Below are 17,813 nucleotides of genomic sequence, written 5' to 3' on the forward strand. Positions count from 1 at the left end.
GAAAAATGTCTGTCAACTAACTAGAGTATCCATTTGTTTTATCTTTACCATTATAGATATGAAGCAATATAAAACACTCAAGTCCAGATCTTTCTCGTAACTTTATCAATTCATTTTCACCCACAAACATGCAACAGGGTGCCATCTCTCTTGAAATATAAAACCCAGGTACAGCCAGTCAGAGATTACAAAAATATGTTTACACTTCTCAGCATATTACAAATAATGCCACTAACAGAATAGTAAGAAACAAAGTACAGTTGTCATTCTTTCCCTGTGATTACTCTCATATTGGTCGCAGTTCAGCATTTCATAGCATACCAACATTCTCAGTTAGCGGTGATGACGTTTAACAACTGTATGAGGACAAATTCTGGGGAGATGCTGATTTTTAAACAACTCAAGTAATCGAATAGCCAGAGACCCATTTTTTAGATCAATGTGATTTTTGTGCGTGACCGAATAAAACAGGTGTTGACCCTCAAGGCACTAGACCCAAAATGCAATCCTCATCCGGAACCATGCCAAGCTAACATTCTACATGGAAATTCTACTTGGATGTGAATTTATTGGAAATATTTGGGAACCCTGAAAAGTTATGAGGTCTCACTAGTAGAACCCATCAGGTAGTTCTTGGTGAAAATGCCATAAATCAAAGTTATTTCCAATGAATCTACCCTCTTACATGTACAGTTGAAGTCAGAAGTTTATATACACTTAGGTTGGAGTCATTAAAACTTTTTTCCACTCCACAAATTTCTTGTTAACAAACTATAGTTTTGGCAAGTCGGTTAGGACATCTACTTTGTGCATGACAAGTCATTTTTCCAACAATTGTTTACAGACAGACTATTTCACTGTATCATAATTCCAGTGGGTCAGAAGTTTACGTACACTAAAGACTGTGTCTTTAAACAGCTTGGAAAATGTCAGAAAATGATGTCATGGCTTTAGAAGCTTCTAATAGGCTAATGGACATAATTTGAGTCAATTGGAGGTGTACCTGTGGATTATTTCAAGGCCTACCTTCACACTCAGTGCCTCTTTGCTTGATACCATGGGAAAATCAAAAGAAATCAGCCAAGACCTAAGAAAACCATACAGCTGTCATACCGCTCAGGAAGGAGACGCGTTCTGTCTCCTAGAGATGAACGTACTTTGTTGCGAAAAGTGCAAATCAATCCCAGAACAACAGCGAAGGACCCTGTGAAGATGCTGGAGGAAACAGGTACAAAAGTATCTATATCCACAGTAAAACGAGTCCTATATCGACATAACCTGAAAGGCCGCTCAGCAAGGAAGAAGCCACTGCTCCAAAACCGCCACAAAAAAAGACAGACTATGGTTTGCAACTGCACATGGGGACAAAAATCGTACTTTATGTAAACTTCTGACCCACTGGGGAATGTGATGAAAGAAATAAAAGCTGAAATAAATTTACTATCATTCTGACATTTCACATTCTTAAAATAAAGTGGTGATCCTAAATGACCTAAGACAGGGAATTTGTACTTTTAAATGTTAGAAATTGTGAAAAACTGTAGAGTCTAACTGTATTTGGCTAAGATGTATGTAAACTTCTGACTTCAACCTCTCATTTTGGCATTGTGGATATAAGCATCAAAATAAAACCAAGTCATTTTTTTAGTATGTTCAGATTAACATCACTTTTTCTACTCAGAGATCTTGTCAAAAACAACATTGAGTGGGCAATTTTAGCAAGTGACCTTTTGACCTGAAATTAAACCTCTCTGTAATTGGCTTAGGGAAGAAAACATACATGTCTCCATGGTGACCATGTCTGAGATGAGACACTCCAGACACAACAGTCTTTTAAAACAAAACTAAACAGACAAACAGGCCAGACAAAACAAAATGGCTACTGTCCATGTTTTTCCTGCGCCGTTCCAGTCACCAGGAGCAAGTTACAGGCCATGAACTGGACGTTGAGCACGTTGCTGGTGTTGCCCGTGTAGAGCCCCACCAGCTCGCTGGACGAGCTGTCCGCGTGAGTCGTCCCATGGGAGTTTCGGATGTCCCACACCCTGACTGAGTTATCCATGGAAGAGGAGGCCACCAGGCTGCTGTCGGGGCTGAACGACAGGCTGGTGACACTGTCCGTGTGGCCCCTCAGGTCCTTGACCAGAGCCCCTGAGGCCAGGTCCCACAGCTTCACCCGCTGGTCCTCGCCCGCTGACGCCAGGTACTTCCCATTGGGCGCGAAGGCTACAGACAACACAGGGCCGCGGTGGCCTGTGAACAGGCGCACTGACGCCCCCTGCTGGGTACTCCAGAGGCGGACAGTTTTATCCGTGGAGCCTGTGGCTAGGTAGTTTGAGTTGGGGTGGAACTTGACGCAGTCCACGTCTGCTAGGTGGCCAGCGTAGAGCCTCAGGGGGTAGGTCCTGGAGAAGGTCCAGAGGCGGGCGGTGCGGTCGTGGGAGCCGCTGGCAAAGTAGAGGCTGCAGGGGCTGACGTCCAAGTCCCAGACAGGGTAGGCGTGGCCCTGGTAGAGGGCCGTGTTGGTAAAGCTGCCTAGGTCCCAGTAGCGAATGGACGTGTCCTCCGAGCAGGACAGCAGGCCCGAGCTGTCTGTCAGGAAGGCCGTGCGGAACACCGGACCGCTGTGGCCGCGCAGGGTCTTGATCTCGCTGCCCGAGCCGTCCTCTTCATCTGCCTGAATACAGGGGGGAAAGAGCGCATTGACATTTTCAGAGGAAACACCATTGTACTGCCTAGATATGTGAAAGTTTCCCATAATTGTCAGCAGGGATACCAACAACCGCCATGCCATTTATCTTAAAACGGACTATTTCTGTAAAAATCCTAACCAAAGAAAATTCTCTCACCTCCTCTTCCAGCACGTCGCATGCTAAGCGGATGTGTGACACGTCGGCCCGGTGTGGCCTGGCCTTCAGTTTCCTGGCCCTAAGGCTCCATAGCTTGACGACCGAACTGTCGAACCCGGCGGCCAGCAGCTTGCTGTCGGCCGACACCTCTGCCGCGTTCAGCAGCTGCTCCGTGTGCTGGAAGGCGTAGAAGCACACGGTGGTGAGTGACGGCGGCCCCTCACGCACCTTCTTAATGCAGTCCTGCAGTGCCTCCAGGGCCGCCTCGCTCTGCGGGATCCCTGTGGGGACCTCCACCCCTGCGGCCTCCCCTCGCTCAGGGCCATCTGCTCCTGTCCACGAGGAGGTAGAGTTAGGGGCCGTAGTGGCGGCCCCAGCGGCTCCCGCACCCGTCGCCCCATACAGCTGGTAGTCGGTGCGTGGTGAGGAGGTGACCTCTACCTGGACTTGGGTGCTGAGGGCCCTACAGAGGGTACTGTTGTCTTCGCTCTGCAGATAGCGTAACAAGTAACTGTAGGCCGGCTCTGTCAGGTTCACCACATACTTGTGGTCAAGGAAGGCCAGGAGCTTAGGGTTGGCGTTAACATCCTGCTGGGTGAGGACGTGGCGAAGCTGCTCCACGGTGGAGCGTTGCTCGGCGTCCCCCAGGAAGAGGCCGTGGAAGCGGCTGTAGAAGCCGTCCACCGCCCCCTTCAGGCTGCAGCGCACCATGTCCAGGTGGAGATAAACGAAGAGCGGGTACAGGACGCAGCTCACCTCCTGGCCCCATGGCAATGCTGCCTCTGGACCGGAGAAAATAAACAAAGAGTAAGGCCACAAACCTATGCCCACAATAACTAGCATAGCATTTACAATACATTGCTTCATACTAAGTGGTAAGCTAGTATAATGTTGCATAGCAGCGTACATATCATCAGTCTCTACACAATTGTCAAGTACCTGAGAGAAAATTGCGTAGTCTGGAAAATTGGGTCTCGTACTGTTGAGGGTCAGCTTGGCAAGGGGCAGCAGAGACAATGTTTGCACACCCCGACTCTGTCTGCACTGCTCAAAGAAAGAGAGACAATTAATAAGATTAGGTATATGTCCATGAGTAATCACCTGTTACTACTCATCCTAAACTGAAAGATGATGCTTGAGCTTCTCAATAAGTGAGATTTGCTGAATCATGTCTGCAAAAATAGTTGGCATCATTCACCCATTAAATCTGTGATACTAGTTTCACTTGATTTGGTCATTGATCTTTGCATTAGATACTGGCCAGGTGCCACTTCAAAGCCTCACCTGTGAGGTTGGCAGCCATCTCCTCTGCGGACTGGGACAGTTTAGCCCCCTTCAGGGAACTTTCAGTATCCACATACTGCCTCCGCTTCAGGTACTGAGCTACAGTGTACTGGATCTGCTCCGTGCGTACCCGCTTCATAACCTGGGAAAATACAAAACAGTATAGCAGCCTGGACAAAAGGAAAAGGCTTTAACTGCATTAAGACGTTGTTTAGCTGATGTAAATGCAATGCAGTAAGTTACATGTTAGTTAACTCATTACAAACACTGCTAGAAACTAGACAGCTAACGTTATATTTATAGATTCCTGGAATTACATTGACCCATGAGTAATTCACTTCAGTGCTGTTGGAGAAGAGAAAAATGTGCTATATGGCTAGCTAACATGCAAACTTGCGAGAATGTCCGTACAAGTGAGCAACAAATGCACTGGTAAGAGTACGCACCAAACAATTTAAGCAAAGAGTATTGCAGTCCTGTCATTAGCAAAATAGCGTTAGCCAGCAGCTAAAGTTAGCTAACCTAGGCCCTTCGAACTTTAAGCGGGTTTAGCGAAAAACATTTCAACAACAACATCATGGCCACTCACTGCATATCGTGCTGATATTCTTCCGTGTCAGTTACAGCTATTACGGAAATTATATTTATGCAATGTGATTTGTTTTTATCACAAATATCCCACTGCCTTTCGTAGCAACACCATCATCATGTATGTCAACCCCTTCCATCAAATAGCAGCTCGCTCTCATCTTGGAGTCATCGATCGATCGACTCATCTTGCCTGAATGTGATGGCAGGAAATCTATATTGTGTTCTGTTAACTGCCAACCAAACACAACAACTAGCAACTTGCAAAAAGCAATCAATTTACAATCAGTAATTTTAGTTGAAGGGATTATTCATTAATGACAATGTTATTCGTAAAAAATTAATTAGTGTTCAAACAAATGTATTCAATGGCACGATCTAGTGGACCAACTATGTACTGCGAATCTGAGTTTGTATTTCATGACGTATATTTCATGCGCCTAAAGTTTCATATTGTGCGCGCAAAATAAGAAGAGCTGTCTGGAGTTGAATGAATATTGAGCATTTTGGGGTACAGCTACGATGTTTAGCCCTCGTCCCACCCCTAGTTCAGGCCGAAGGCAGTCCTCAAGGGTCACCGGTAGAAAGAGTCTCGCCGGTACACCTACAGGGCTTCTCTTTTCCCCACGTAGGACGTCGTTAGCAGCGAGGTGAGTGTCCATGCTCCATCATTGTCAACAATGTCTCTTGAAGCACAGTCACTCGTGGAGTGTTTTTAAAAAACTGCTCACCCTCTCATTTCCAGATCAACTCCCACGCGTGTGCAGAGCTACTCAACTTCAGAAGCACTCCACTTCGATGTCCAGACGTTTGGCTCTTCTCTACCTGTCAAAGTCATGGAGGCTTTGACAATGGCTGATGGTGGGTCATTGACTATTTCCTGTCATTATCTCTCTGCGAGTTATACATGCTGTAGAATGCATTGTACAGGTCATCCCAATCAATGCAGTCTGGCTGATGTTCTCCTCTCCCACGTGTTTTGTGTCCCTCAGCCGATGACCAGATCTCTGTGAAGGTGGATGAGAGTGGCTGGGCCTGGATGGTGTGTGGAGAGAGACTGATTATCTGGAAGATCTGCCAGACTGCTGTTGCAAAGGTACAGTCCAGTAGGTCACACCGTAGCGAAACGCTTTGAAACAGAACACAAAATGAGCACTTCTTATTGGGCAAGTCCAGGTAGAACCCTACTCTCTTTGTGTCACTCCGTTTCAACACTGGATACACAACCCTTGTTGATAATTATGAGATATGCAACGCATTGATACAGAGTGTCCTATAATAAAAAATTTAAAAAATGCAGTGCCACTGAATGAACCTTCTCTGTTGTGTCTCCTAGTTGTCAGTATGTAAGGGCCTCCAGCTGCCCGCTAGTGAGTTTGCCTACTATGCTGATCTCATCTCCATATCATCTCCCAGCCCTCTGGAGACTGCCACTGTTCAGGTAATCAATGACTGTATCAGGAAACTAAACTATTCAACCTCCGAAGGTGGGAACTTTTTTGTGCATGTCTGCCTAATGACTTAGCTGTTGAGCAGCTAGCCTGAGTGTCAGTCTCTTTCTGCTTTAGTCTACTTATTGTTGTCTTTGACAAGGCGTTCCTGACTCAATAAGCTGGCACCCAGGCTAATAATCAGGAACAAATGAACTGAAATTCCAATCGACTCACCATCAGTCGTGGTTGTTTACTGTTGTGGACTTTGTCTTGAATGCTCAGTCTATCTCTGTCATGGCGGTGGCTCCAGAGGGAACAGCCCGTTTCTGGCCCAGTTTGGCCCACGAGGGGAATTACACTGAGACTGTGGTCGACATGGGCGAAAACCTCTGCAACTTTGTTGTTGCTGTTAGGGTAAGTTGTTATGTTGTGGGTCCATTGTTCTTGTTTTGAATACAATGCTGCTCCTCAATCACAGATAAAGATGTATAGAGCAGGTTCTCATTATTAGTGGATTGAGAATTACCACCAAATTGTGTGTCAAACGGTAGCACACATACATTTTGAACATATTCATCTGATTAAACATTGTGCTGTTGTTTTCATCCCACCATCCCTCTCCTCCCTCATCCCACCATCCCTCTCATCCCTCAGGGGGGTAGTTTCATCGTGTCATCCTATAAGGGCCAGATGATGCGTCTCGGGGCGGACCCCTCCGGAAAGCTGCTGCAGAGGGCGCTACAGCAGGGCCAGGGGGTGCTTTCCGGGATCGGACGCCGCGTCTCCAGCCTGTTTGGCATGCTCGCCCCGCTCACCAACAACAATGCACGTTTCTTCTAGTGGAGTCCTATGAATCCCCAAATTATAGTAATTAATTGGTAATATGATGATGGCAGCTCACATACCCTCTCCTCCGTCTATAGCTCCACAGTGTTCTGTGGGTGGGAGAGACGGGCTGCCTGTATACTCTGACCTCCTGTGGGCTCAGTAAATGGGAGGTGGATGAGGTCACAGAGCACCAGGTCCTCAGCTGGGACTCCAGCCGCGCTCTGACGGAGAGTGTCGCCGACGCCATCTGGGTAAGCAGAACCACACTTTACATGTTTGTTGTGTTGCGTTACTTTATGTCAGGTTGCGTTAAATCATGGTGCGTTACTTTGAGGTGAACCATCCCCTTGGTTGTATAGGTAACTGCCAAAATAAAGGAAACACTAGAGTAAATGAGGGACACAAAGCATGTGCTTCCTGAGATAACATATCATCATGTTTAGCCATTTTGGCTACCATGGCTAGAAGAGATCTCAGTTACTTTGAAAGAGGGGTATCAAAGGAGCAGAGCGGTTTTAAAGTGTGTGTGTGTGTCTCAGTCACCAGATCTCAACCCAATTGAACACTTATGAGATCCCGGAGCGACGCCTGAGACAGTGTTTTCCACCACTGTCAACAAAACACCAAATTATGGAATTTATTGTGGAAAAATTGTTTTGCATCCCTCCAATAGAGTTCCAGACACTTGTAGAATCAATGCCAAATCTATGCCACGCTTTTCAGGCAGCTCGTGGTGGCCCAACACCATATTAAGACACTTAAGTTGGTGTTTCCTATATTTTGGTAGTTACCTGTAGATTGGATGATTGTCCTGAAGGCATGAACAGTTTTTTTTTCTTTCTCTCTCGCCATCTATCAGGGGTCAGAGAGCAACTATGAGGAAATCAAGGAAGGAGTGAACGTTACCTACATGGACATGCAACTGAGCCAGTAAGTGTTGCTCTCATCTAGGTTTCTGGATGTATTTATCTCACTACATGATTTGATGTAATAGTCAGCTGGTGACTGTGACTTTTTATGATTCTACACACTTCTGACTATAATTTTGTGTTCCAGGGATGGCCTGGTAGTATTGGCGGCAGCCTGGCACCCCTCAGACTCCCCCTGCCTGGCCTACTTCTGCCTGGTCACCCTGCTGGACAACGGCAACAACATCTCTGAGGAGCTCTCTGTGGAGGTCACCAAGTACAACCCCCCATTCCAGGTCAGTCTTCACTCAACCCTGGTCACTGTTGGGCTTCAACTGAAATTGTGTATTATGGTTCACAAAATGTTATTTTTGAAAATGAGTTTGAAAGTGGCAGTAGGTTCCTTAAGTAGACTTTCTCTAAATACGCTCAAGGCTTCGCGCATTTGGAATGCTATTTTTCAGACGTGAAAATATCAACCATATTGGTCTTCCTTCAGTTGAAATGTCGATGTTTATTTGTCTAATGGTTGATGTGTTGTGTTATTCCCCTCAGAGTGAGGATGCTCTCCAGGCCATGAGGCTGATGTTACCACGGGCCTCCAGCCCTGCTGCCTTCATGTACAACGAGGAGCTGGTGTTTGCCTGCTCCACCGGTACCGGCAGAGGAGGTCTACCTGAGGAGAAGATCCCCTTCAACACATCTGGTAAGAGACATGGATAATGGACTCAAGGTTAGAGGACATTGGGTGCTTCTCAATAGTTTCAAGTTGGCCCATTTCCTCATCTCCTTTTCTTAATAAAAAAATTGACAAGAAGAGGAAGCCTTTAGAGACTGTTGACATGCACCCAATGTTTTAAACTGAATGGTATTGATGAGTGAATGGTGTAGATGGCTACAACAACAGCTCTCAGTAATTCATAGTTATCATAATAATGTCAACAACCTTTTGTCTTTTTAGATCATTATCCATTTTCATGAATGGTCAATTTGACTTTACTCACCTCCCATGTTTCTATTCTCACCGTCCTCCTTCATCTCTCCAGGTGACCGTCTGCGTGGTGGGGGCTGTTGTGCCAACCTGCCAGTGTTCTTCTCCCAGAACAGTGGTCTGGTGGCCGTGGTGGCCAGGGAGAGTGCCTCCATGCTGCCTGAGACCATGGAGGACTCCCTCTGCTTCTCCCTGGCTGGGGCCGGCCCTGAGGTAGAGTCAGATGAGTTAAAGCAGTGCGGGGTCTCTGATAAGGAACTGGGTCACCAATTGACTTGTGTGGAAAATGAGATGACATCAAATTGGTGAACTAGCAATGTTTACATTTTCTCTTATTTTTTTCCCACCATTGGTGAGTACACATTGTTTTATGACGTACGTTATTTATGAATTCACACTTTTTTGGTTTCAAGGCAACTGCTATGGAGACTCCGACTAGGATGGAGCCTGTAGTGCAAGAGGACAAAACCAAACTCCTAAAAGCAGCGTTCCTGCAGTTCTGCCGGTAAGTCTGCAGAACGATTGTGTGACGTTGGCCCCAATTGCTAAAGTTGAGTTTTATTGACAGTGACACAGACCTCCTTCGTAAAACCAGGGAATTTGTTTGTTCCTCCCCTGAACAAATGTCCCTGTGTTGAGGACGATGTGGATTTAGGTCTGTGTAATTACTTGCGCTCTGTGACTGCATCTGCCCTGTTGTTGGTTAGCTCAAGCAGCTGTTACTGCCAAATGAGGACGCAGGGCTCTGTGAGAGTTTTTTACAGAAAGAGGGAGAGAGTGTTTGTGAGTGAGTGTGTGTGAGAGTGTACATGTAGACAGTGAATGGGGTGTGTACACTTCAAATGAGTACCACTAAGTAATTATGTCAAATTATTTTATGTGTTTTCGGGAATTACCTGTTTAAATGATCTAAGCAATACACATTGTTACTATTGAGTTAACCTTATAATGTTGTGAGTAGAACGTAACTGGTGTGTTTGTCAGGAATGACCTGGTTGGGGCCCAGACCATGACAGACGAGCTGTTCCCCCCGGAGGGGGATGGAGACGGGGAGGTGGGCGGGGAGCTGGACCTGGTGGTGACCCGGATCAACCTGGACCTGGTGGATGACTACCCAGCCTCAGACCCCCGCTGGGCCGAGTCTGTCCCTGACGGTGGGAGGGATGGAGGGAGGGGAATGAAGGAAAAGAGAACAGAAAGAAATGTAGACAGGCGAAGACATGGAAATCTGTAGTCCTTTTCTATCAAAATGATTGAACATATTGTTCCACATAGAAGTGACCTTGTTTCTGTGTTGTCGTGTCCAGAGAGTGCTGGCTTCCCCCTGACCTCCCTCATCATCCTCCACCAGCTAGAGGACAAGATGAAGGCCCACGGCTGCTTCATGGACTTCCTGCTACAGGTGGGCCACCTGCATAGAAATATATTTCAGTCCCGAATAATCCTGAATAATTCTAATCCTGTGGGCCACCTGCATAGAAATACATTTCAATCCCGTTTAATCCGGAATAATTCTAATCCTCTGTGTCACCGTGGGATCGGACTTCATTCCAGGACTCCTCACAGATCTATGAATAAAGTCATGACTGAGTTCAACAACCTTGCCTCATTACTCCCCACCCCTATATCTTACTCTTCTACTTGCTCTCTCCCCCACTCCACCTCCCCTCCCCCACAGGTGGGTCTCCTGGACCGGCTGGGCCAGACCGCGGTGCGCTCGTCTCCCATGGCGACGCGCCTGTTGCTGTGTGAACACGCCGAGAAGCTACAGGCCGCCATTACGCTGAAGAACCACCACGCCAAGCACGGCGATCTGGTCAATCGCGCCATCCTCATTGCCTTGAGGAAGAGCGACGCAACCGTGTCCACCAGCCTCACGGCCGCAGACATCTTCTTCAGAGAGGTGACGAGGACAGAGATAATATCCCCAGCAGAGTTGGGGTCTGGTGACAATGACAGAGATAATATCCCCAGCAGAGTTGGGGTCTTCACACAATTTAGATGATTTGAGATTCCAATTTAAATCATCAAATAATTTTGTCAATGTCAAAACATTAGCTTTGGGGTTGTGGGAAGCTTCTGTCTTATGCCTCATGTGAGGTTATTAAGAGGTGTGTGTCTGTGTATGTGTGTGTAGGTGTCTCAGATCTCCTCAGTCTTTGAGTGTCTACTAGAAGAGGAGGAGAGGACTCTGAAGGAGAACCCTGTGGACTCTGTGAAGTGGGCTGAAGTGGTGCTCAGTGTCAACACCATCATCAAGGTACACAACACAGGCAGTGCAGGCTCTCTGTATCCACATCCATATTGTTCGTCACGTATCTCCCATGCATGTGTATGGTTGCCTTTTGATCATATGGTGTGCTTCTATATACTGTGTATCTACAGTGCATTCAGAAAGTATTCAGACCCCTTGACTTTTTCCACATTTCAAATCAAATTTTATTTTTGTTACATTACAGCGTTATTCTAAAATTGATTTAAATTGTTTTTTCCCCCCTCGTCAATCTAAACACAATACTCCATAATGATAAAGCAAATAGAGGTTTGTATAAATTTTTGCAAATGTCATCAACAACAAAAAACTAGCACATTTACATAAGTATTCAGACCCTTTACTCAGTACTTTGTTGAAGCACCGTTGGCAGCGATTACAGCCTTGAGTCTTCTTGGTATGACGCTACAAGCTTGGCACACCTGTATTTGGGGAGTTTCTCCCATTCTTCTCTGCAGATCCTCTCAAGCTCTGTCAGGTTGGATGGGGAGCGTCGCTGCACAGCTATTTTCAGGTCTCTCCAGAGATGGTGGATTGGGTTCAAGTCCGGTCTCTGGCTGGGCCACTCAAGGACATTCAGAGACTTGTCCCGAAGCCACTCCTGCGTTGTCTTGGCTGTGTGCTATGGGTCTTTGTCCTATTGGAAGGTGAACCTTCGCCCCAGTCTGAGGTCCTGAGTGCTCTGGAGCAGGTTTTCATCAAGGATCTCTCTGTACTTTGCTCCGTTCATCTTTCCTTCGATCCTGACTAGTCTCCCAGTCCCGTCCGCAGAAAACATTCGCACAGCATGATGCTGCCAGGTTTCCTCCAGATGTGACGTTTGGAATTCAGGCCAAAGAGTTCAATCTTGGTTTCATCAGACCAGAGAATCTTGATTCTCATGGTCTGAGAGTCCTTTAGGTACCTTTTTGCAGACTCCAAGTGGGCTGTCATGTGCCTTTTACTGAGGAGTGGCTTCCATCTGGCCACTCTACCATAAAGGCCTGATTGGTAGAGTGCTGCAGAGATGGTTGTCTTTCTGGACGGTTCTCCCATCTCCACAGAGGAACTCTGGAGCTCTGTCAGTGACCATCGGGTTCTTGGTCACCTCCCTGACCAAACTTCCTCCATCATTCTTAAATGGAGGCCACTGTGTTCTTGGGGATCTTCAATGCTGCAGACATTTTTTGGTACCCTTCCCCAGATCTATGCCTCGACACAATCCTGTTTCAGAGCGCTACGGACAATTCCTTCGACCTCATAGCTTGGTTTTTGCTCTGACGTGCACCGTCAACTGTGGGACCTTATAGGTGTGTGCCTTTCCAAATCATGCCCTACCATTTGAAGTTACCACAGGTGGACTCCAAGTTGTAGAAACATCTCAAGGATGATCAATGGAAACAGGATGCACCTGAGCTCAATTTTCAAGTCTCATAGCAAAGGGTCTGAATACTTATGTAAATAAGGTATTTTATTTTTTTCATACATTTGCAAACATTTCTTAACCTGTTTTCGCTTTGTCATTATGGGGTATTGTGTGTAGATTAATGAGGAACAAAAAATAATTTTAGACATTTTTGAATAAGACTGTAACCTAACAAAATGTGGGAAAAGTCAAGGGGTCAGAATACATTCCGAATGCACTGTATATACACTGAGCAAAAATATAAGCGTAACATTTAAAGTGTTGGTCCATGAGCTGAAATAAAAGGTCCTAGAAATGTTCCATACACACAAAAACGTTATTTCTCTCTAATATGTTTACGTTCCTGTTAGTGAGCATTTTTTCTTTGCCCAGATAATCCATCCACCCGACAGGTGTGGCATATTAAAAAGATGATTAAATGGCATGCCCATTACACAGGTGCACCTTGTGCTGGGCCTGCCTCCCCAGGTGCTGGGCCTATGCCCACCCATGGCTGTGCCCCTGCCCAGTCATGTGAATTCCATAGATTAGGGCCTAATGAATTTATTTCAATCGACTGATTTCCTTTATATGAACTGTAACTCAGTAAAATTATTGAAAGTGTTGCCTCTAGCGTTTTAGATTTTTGTTCATATATCTAGGTCATGTTGCGTGTGAGGTTGTATTTCTTGTGATGGCACAGTCAGTAATTTGTGTACGTTTGTGTGTTTTATTCCAGGACATGCTGCAGGCTGCTGGTCAGTACAGAGACACCAAGGCCTCACTGTACAGAGTCTCAGAGAGCACCCCTGCTGAGCCAGAATACATCCCATGGACCGGTACATTCCCTGTTGAACACACACATACACATAGTAGTCTAAAGTAACTTCTTATAACGCCTTGTCAACTTTTGTTAATGTCAGCTGATCTGAAAAGACAGGATAGGTGAAAGCGAAATGCTAGATCCCTTTCACTGCGATGAAGGAGAAGAATTCAGAAGTCTCCCAAACGTAAGACAATTGAGATGCGCCCTTAATCCCCAAACCTGTCTCTCTCTCTCACCCCACAGCCTCTAGCGGTCTGGGAGGGGTTCGCACCGTCATCACCCGCCAGCACGAGGTGATCCTGCGTGACGTGTACCCTCACGCCGACTCGGAGCTGCGCAATGGCCTGAACGAGCAGCTGGCAGCGCTGCTGGACGTGCTCCTGGGAGGCTACGTTGCCCAGCTGACCTCACTGAGACCGGGCCGGCCGAGCCAGCAGGACCGCTACAACACCCTGGAGATGGAGTACACGCAGCGCCGCTCTGAGCTGCTCGCACCACTGTGTGAGTGGAGATTGAACGCAAAATACCGGGCGGACATTTTGGCTTGAGTATTTGGTTACCGGGTCAAGCCATTTTGGAATCAAAATCATTTTTATCTTAATCCTTTCAGTGGAATTACACATTTTATAGCTAAATGTAGCTGATATTTTTCATAAATTATAAGTCTGACTGCTTATTGCATCCATTATAACGGTATTATGTACACTTAAATAATATTAAGGGCGTTAACTTTTCTTTATGTCCCAGTGGAGCTGGGTCAGTACCAGTGGGTGGCGGCACTGGCAGAGAAGTACTGTGACTTTGACATCCTGGTCCAGATGTGTGAGCAGACTGACAACCAAAACAGACTGCAGCACTACATGGCCAAGTTTGCCGACCAGGTTAGACACTAATCATCTAAAACCAGGGTGGTGTTCATTAGGTGGAGAAATTTTGAAATGGGGCGGGTACTACTTGAACTGGTCCAATAAGAACACAGATGTTGGTTGTTGTTGCCAAATGTTTTGCTACTGTGTGCCGTACTGAACACGACCCAATTTTATCACTGGTGTTTTATCAAATCTGGCACTAACAAGGGATATGTGCATGTTACATTTTTTGTATTATTTAGCAGACGCTCTTATCCAGAGCGACTTACAGGACCAATTAGGGTTAAGTGCCTTGCTCAAGGGCACATAGACAGATTTTCACCTAGTCGGTTTGGTGATTCGAACCAACAATCTTTTGGTTACTGGCCCAACGCTCTTAACCGCTAGCCTACCTGCCGTTACTCAGACAGCGCACGTAAATCATACATTGATAACATTTTTGAGGGTTATTTCTCAAGCTAGGACTAGACTAATATTCCATAGATCCTGAGGGTTTCATTTAATTTCCATGTCACTTCCTGTAGAACTTTGCGGACTTCCTGTTCCGCTGGTACATGGAGAAGGGGAAGAGGGGCAAGCTGCTCTCCCAGCCCATCGCCCAGCACCAGCAGCTGGCCAGCTTCCTGCAGTCCCACGAACACCTCAGCTGGCTGCACCACATCCACGTCCACGACTTCAGCAGTGTAAGTGGAACACACACACACACACACACACACACACATCAGTTGACCTTAGTAGCTAACTTGTGAACATGCCGCTTCGTATGAAAAGACATACAGTAGACATAGTGTAGTTTCCAATGTTAAAGAAACAGTGTTGCATTTGTGATATTTATTTGACCATCTCTCTCTCCCCAGGCCCACAAAACCCTGTATGGCCAGGCCAACATGGAGACGCGTTACTTTGTGAAGAAGAAGACCCTGTTGGCTCTCAGTAAACTGACTGCCCTGGCATCAGACGTGCCTGAGGCTGTGATGAAGAAACAAGTAGACGGTAAGGGGCTACTTGAGATACTTCTGCTTAATTCTCACTTAAATCATACATTATTGTCAATGGGAATTATGAACATGTATTTTAAACTGTGTTAGTATTTAGCCCTAAGACAACAGACACTATTTGATGCAAAATAAGCAAGGAAACCTCTGTTCACTGTAGGGTGTCTAATTGGTGAGTTCTGCAGGGATATCACCAGTGTTTTCTTTGTCATCCTACAGACATGGTAGAGCAGGAGCGGTTCCTGCTGCACCAGGAGACTCTGCCCAAACAGCTGCTGGAGGAGAAACAACAGAACCCAGACACCATGCCGCTGCTCAGCGCTCACAACCTTATTAATGTCAGAACACACATCAGTGGACCACTCACATACCACATAACCCAACACAGACAACCTCACCAATGGACCATTATAAACTGGGTGGTTCGAGCCCAGAATGCTGATTTGGCTGACAGCCTTGGTATATCAGACCGTATATCAGTGGGATAACAAAACATTTATTTTTACTGCTCTAATTACGTTGGTAGCCAGTTTTCTAATATCTATAAGGCACCTCGGGGGGTTGTGATATATGGCAAATATACCATGGCTAAGGGCTGTATCCAGGCACTCTGTGTTGCGTTTTGCATAATAGCTGTTAGCCATGGTATATTGGCCATATACCACATCATACATTGATACCCATTATGGGATAACATTTTTGTTGTTATATCTCAAGCTAGGACTAAACTAAGATTCCATATACCACACCCCCTCATGCTTATTGCTTAAGTAGACCACACACACAGTCGCACAACCAGTAACTCTACATAAATCCACATGCCTGCCGCCACACGGACACACGATGACAATACAACACACACATCTATCCTCCCTGTCACCAACTGAACCACAAAATACAACTCCTACAAATGCCAATGGACTGACCTAATTTTTCTATTTTCTCACCAGCTGTATATTTGTGATGACAACCGACGAGCCAATGAGTATGACTTCAAGAAGGCTCTGGATCTACTGGAGTACATAGACGAGGTAGTCCTACTGTCGCTAGCATGAATCATTAGCTCAGGGTTGATTAATCAGGTCTGTCAGGGTTCACTGATATGGGCCATATTCTTGTTGCAGGAGGACGCTGTGGACATTGAGGGACTCAAGTGTGAGATCTTCTGCAAGGCCCTCAAGAAAGACGAGTAAGTACCGCTCAATGGCCCTAATCTTTCTAATATGTCACTCTTATTCCCTTTCTTGCTAATTTCCTCATTCCAAATCTGAAAGGATTTGATAGGTGTAAATACACCGTTTGACACTTCTTACATTTTGTTTATGTTGTCAGTGCGCTTTATATAATAAATGCAATGAATTAATAAGCATTATTGTTATTACCGTAAGTTTTCATTGAGCTTCCTTTCCGCTGTGTTGCTCACAGCTGGTTGTCTGCTGATGGGAACGATGACCCTCTGGAGGCAGCCAAGGACAGCATCTTTGTCAAGATCCTCCTCAAGCTCATACAAGAAGGTAAGCACTGCAGTAGCCATTTTGGCTTGGTGTCTGACTAAATGATTTCACTGTATTCTCATCAGTTCATTTGTTTGTAAACAACACATTTCAAGAGTTACTTTAGAGATATTTAGGAGATTGTTGAATTGTTGTAATATTTTTTTTTATTAATTACAAAAAATTGAAAAAGGGTATTGAGTGTCACTGCTCTGTTTATGTACCTCTTTATGACCCTTCCAACCTATTCAGAATGTGTTCTCTTGTTGTTTTCCAGGTGTTTCTCTACAGACCTACCTTCCTGACGTCAAAGACCTTCTTCAGCTGGACGAGATGGAGGCTTTGAAATCAAAGCCCACTTTTGAGTTTGTACTGCGGGCCAACTATGAACATTACCTGCATGCACAGATCTGATGACCCCTGACCCCTTTCACAACTGTGTCTCCCAGGTTGCACTTGGTTTGTTCCTTACTTTCCATTTTTACTGTTTGCTTGACAAAAAGATAACGTGTTGCATTTTCGAAATAAAAGTCATATTTCTGTAAATGTTCTATTCTTTTGATTTTGGCATTCACTAAAGACTGCTTTAAGTTTTTGAAAAACAAAATGTATTGTTTTATTTCCTTACCTCGATAACCTGGGAAATGGTAACATATGTAGATACACATCCTGAGTCTCCAATACACCTATATCTCCTGTGATAATTGCTTGAGTTAAAGTCAGGAGAGTAAATGTCATGGATTCAACTGAAGCTGTTAGGCTAGGACCAGGTAGATGAAACGGTACACACCTCATGGAAAATATTCCTATACTAGCCGCTCAAAATGAACACAACATCCATCTCAACAACAAGCCACACTCATTGACTAACATGCCATGAAAGGCTATTGGATTTCTGCAGCAAGCCATTGGGTGCTGTAGCCTACATTGCCAACTGTATTGGGTTCTTGTTTAAATAGCGGGGCCTGACTCCTCAAGTGTCTCTCCAACCCTTAGAGGAGTCTGCAACTGATCCACTTTCACTGATGGTAGAAGCAGATGGCCTCTGTGTCTTGTCCTAAAATAGAAAATGGAGGTTAAATTAGGGACATAC

At 45.6% G+C, this 17,813-nt stretch overlaps 2 protein-coding genes across 2 annotated transcripts; one reads left to right on the forward strand and one right to left on the reverse strand.

Annotated features, from left to right (window-relative positions):
* Window positions 1-88: 88 nt before the first annotated feature.
* On the reverse strand, window positions 89-4,923 carry LOC129839144 (TAF5-like RNA polymerase II p300/CBP-associated factor-associated factor 65 kDa subunit 5L). Its single transcript, XM_055906422.1, has 5 exons — window positions 4,723-4,923; window positions 4,134-4,275; window positions 3,789-3,893; window positions 2,850-3,631; window positions 89-2,677 (listed from the first exon to the last, which is right to left on the reverse strand). Exons 2-5 carry the CDS (start codon window positions 4,270-4,272, stop codon window positions 1,880-1,882), a joined length of 1,824 nt encoding a protein of 607 aa, XP_055762397.1. The 5' UTR covers window positions 4,273-4,275; window positions 4,723-4,923; the 3' UTR covers window positions 89-1,879.
* A 183-nt stretch (window positions 4,924-5,106) lies between these two features.
* On the forward strand, window positions 5,107-17,266 carry LOC129839142 (nuclear pore complex protein Nup133-like). Its single transcript, XM_055906420.1, has 26 exons — window positions 5,107-5,371; window positions 5,467-5,582; window positions 5,714-5,817; window positions 6,058-6,162; window positions 6,437-6,568; window positions 6,809-6,979; window positions 7,078-7,233; window positions 7,842-7,912; window positions 8,039-8,186; window positions 8,446-8,596; window positions 8,937-9,094; window positions 9,295-9,386; window positions 9,866-10,035; window positions 10,189-10,283; window positions 10,560-10,784; window positions 11,019-11,141; window positions 13,277-13,376; window positions 13,607-13,864; window positions 14,111-14,244; window positions 14,757-14,915; window positions 15,090-15,225; window positions 15,447-15,565; window positions 16,178-16,258; window positions 16,352-16,416; window positions 16,653-16,741; window positions 16,998-17,266. Exons 1-26 carry the CDS (start codon window positions 5,244-5,246, stop codon window positions 17,132-17,134), a joined length of 3,423 nt encoding a protein of 1,140 aa, XP_055762395.1. The 5' UTR covers window positions 5,107-5,243; the 3' UTR covers window positions 17,135-17,266.
* Window positions 17,267-17,813: the final 547 nt, after the last annotated feature.

Source organism: Salvelinus fontinalis, chromosome 40 (genome assembly GCF_029448725.1).
Source record: "Salvelinus fontinalis isolate EN_2023a chromosome 40, ASM2944872v1, whole genome shotgun sequence".
Lineage (NCBI taxonomy): Eukaryota > Metazoa > Chordata > Actinopteri > Salmoniformes > Salmonidae > Salvelinus > Salvelinus fontinalis.

What these genes read in the sequence shown, in the direction of transcription:
- LOC129839142 (XM_055906420.1), top strand. Translation starts at nt 5,244, where the DNA reads ATGTTTAGCCCTCGTCCCACCCCTAGTTCAGGCCGAAGGCAGTCCTCA. An exon ending in GGCTTTGACAATGGCTGATG is followed by an intron (nt 5,583 to 5,713) that starts GTGGGTCATTGA and finishes TGTGTCCCTCAG; the next exon opens with CCGATGACCAGATCTCTGTG. An exon ending in GCGTTCCTGCAGTTCTGCCG is followed by an intron (nt 9,387 to 9,865) that starts GTAAGTCTGCAG and finishes TGTGTTTGTCAG; the next exon opens with GAATGACCTGGTTGGGGCCC.
- LOC129839144 (XM_055906422.1), bottom strand. Translation starts at nt 4,272, where the DNA reads ATGAAGCGGGTACGCACGGAGCAGATCCAGTACACTGTAGCTCAGTAC. An exon ending in GATGGCTGCCAACCTCACAG is followed by an intron (nt 3,894 to 4,133) that starts GTGAGGCTTTGA and finishes TTCTTTGAGCAG; the next exon opens with TGCAGACAGAGTCGGGGTGT. An exon ending in ACTACGCAATTTTCTCTCAG is followed by an intron (nt 3,632 to 3,788) that starts GTACTTGACAAT and finishes TCTCCGGTCCAG; the next exon opens with AGGCAGCATTGCCATGGGGC.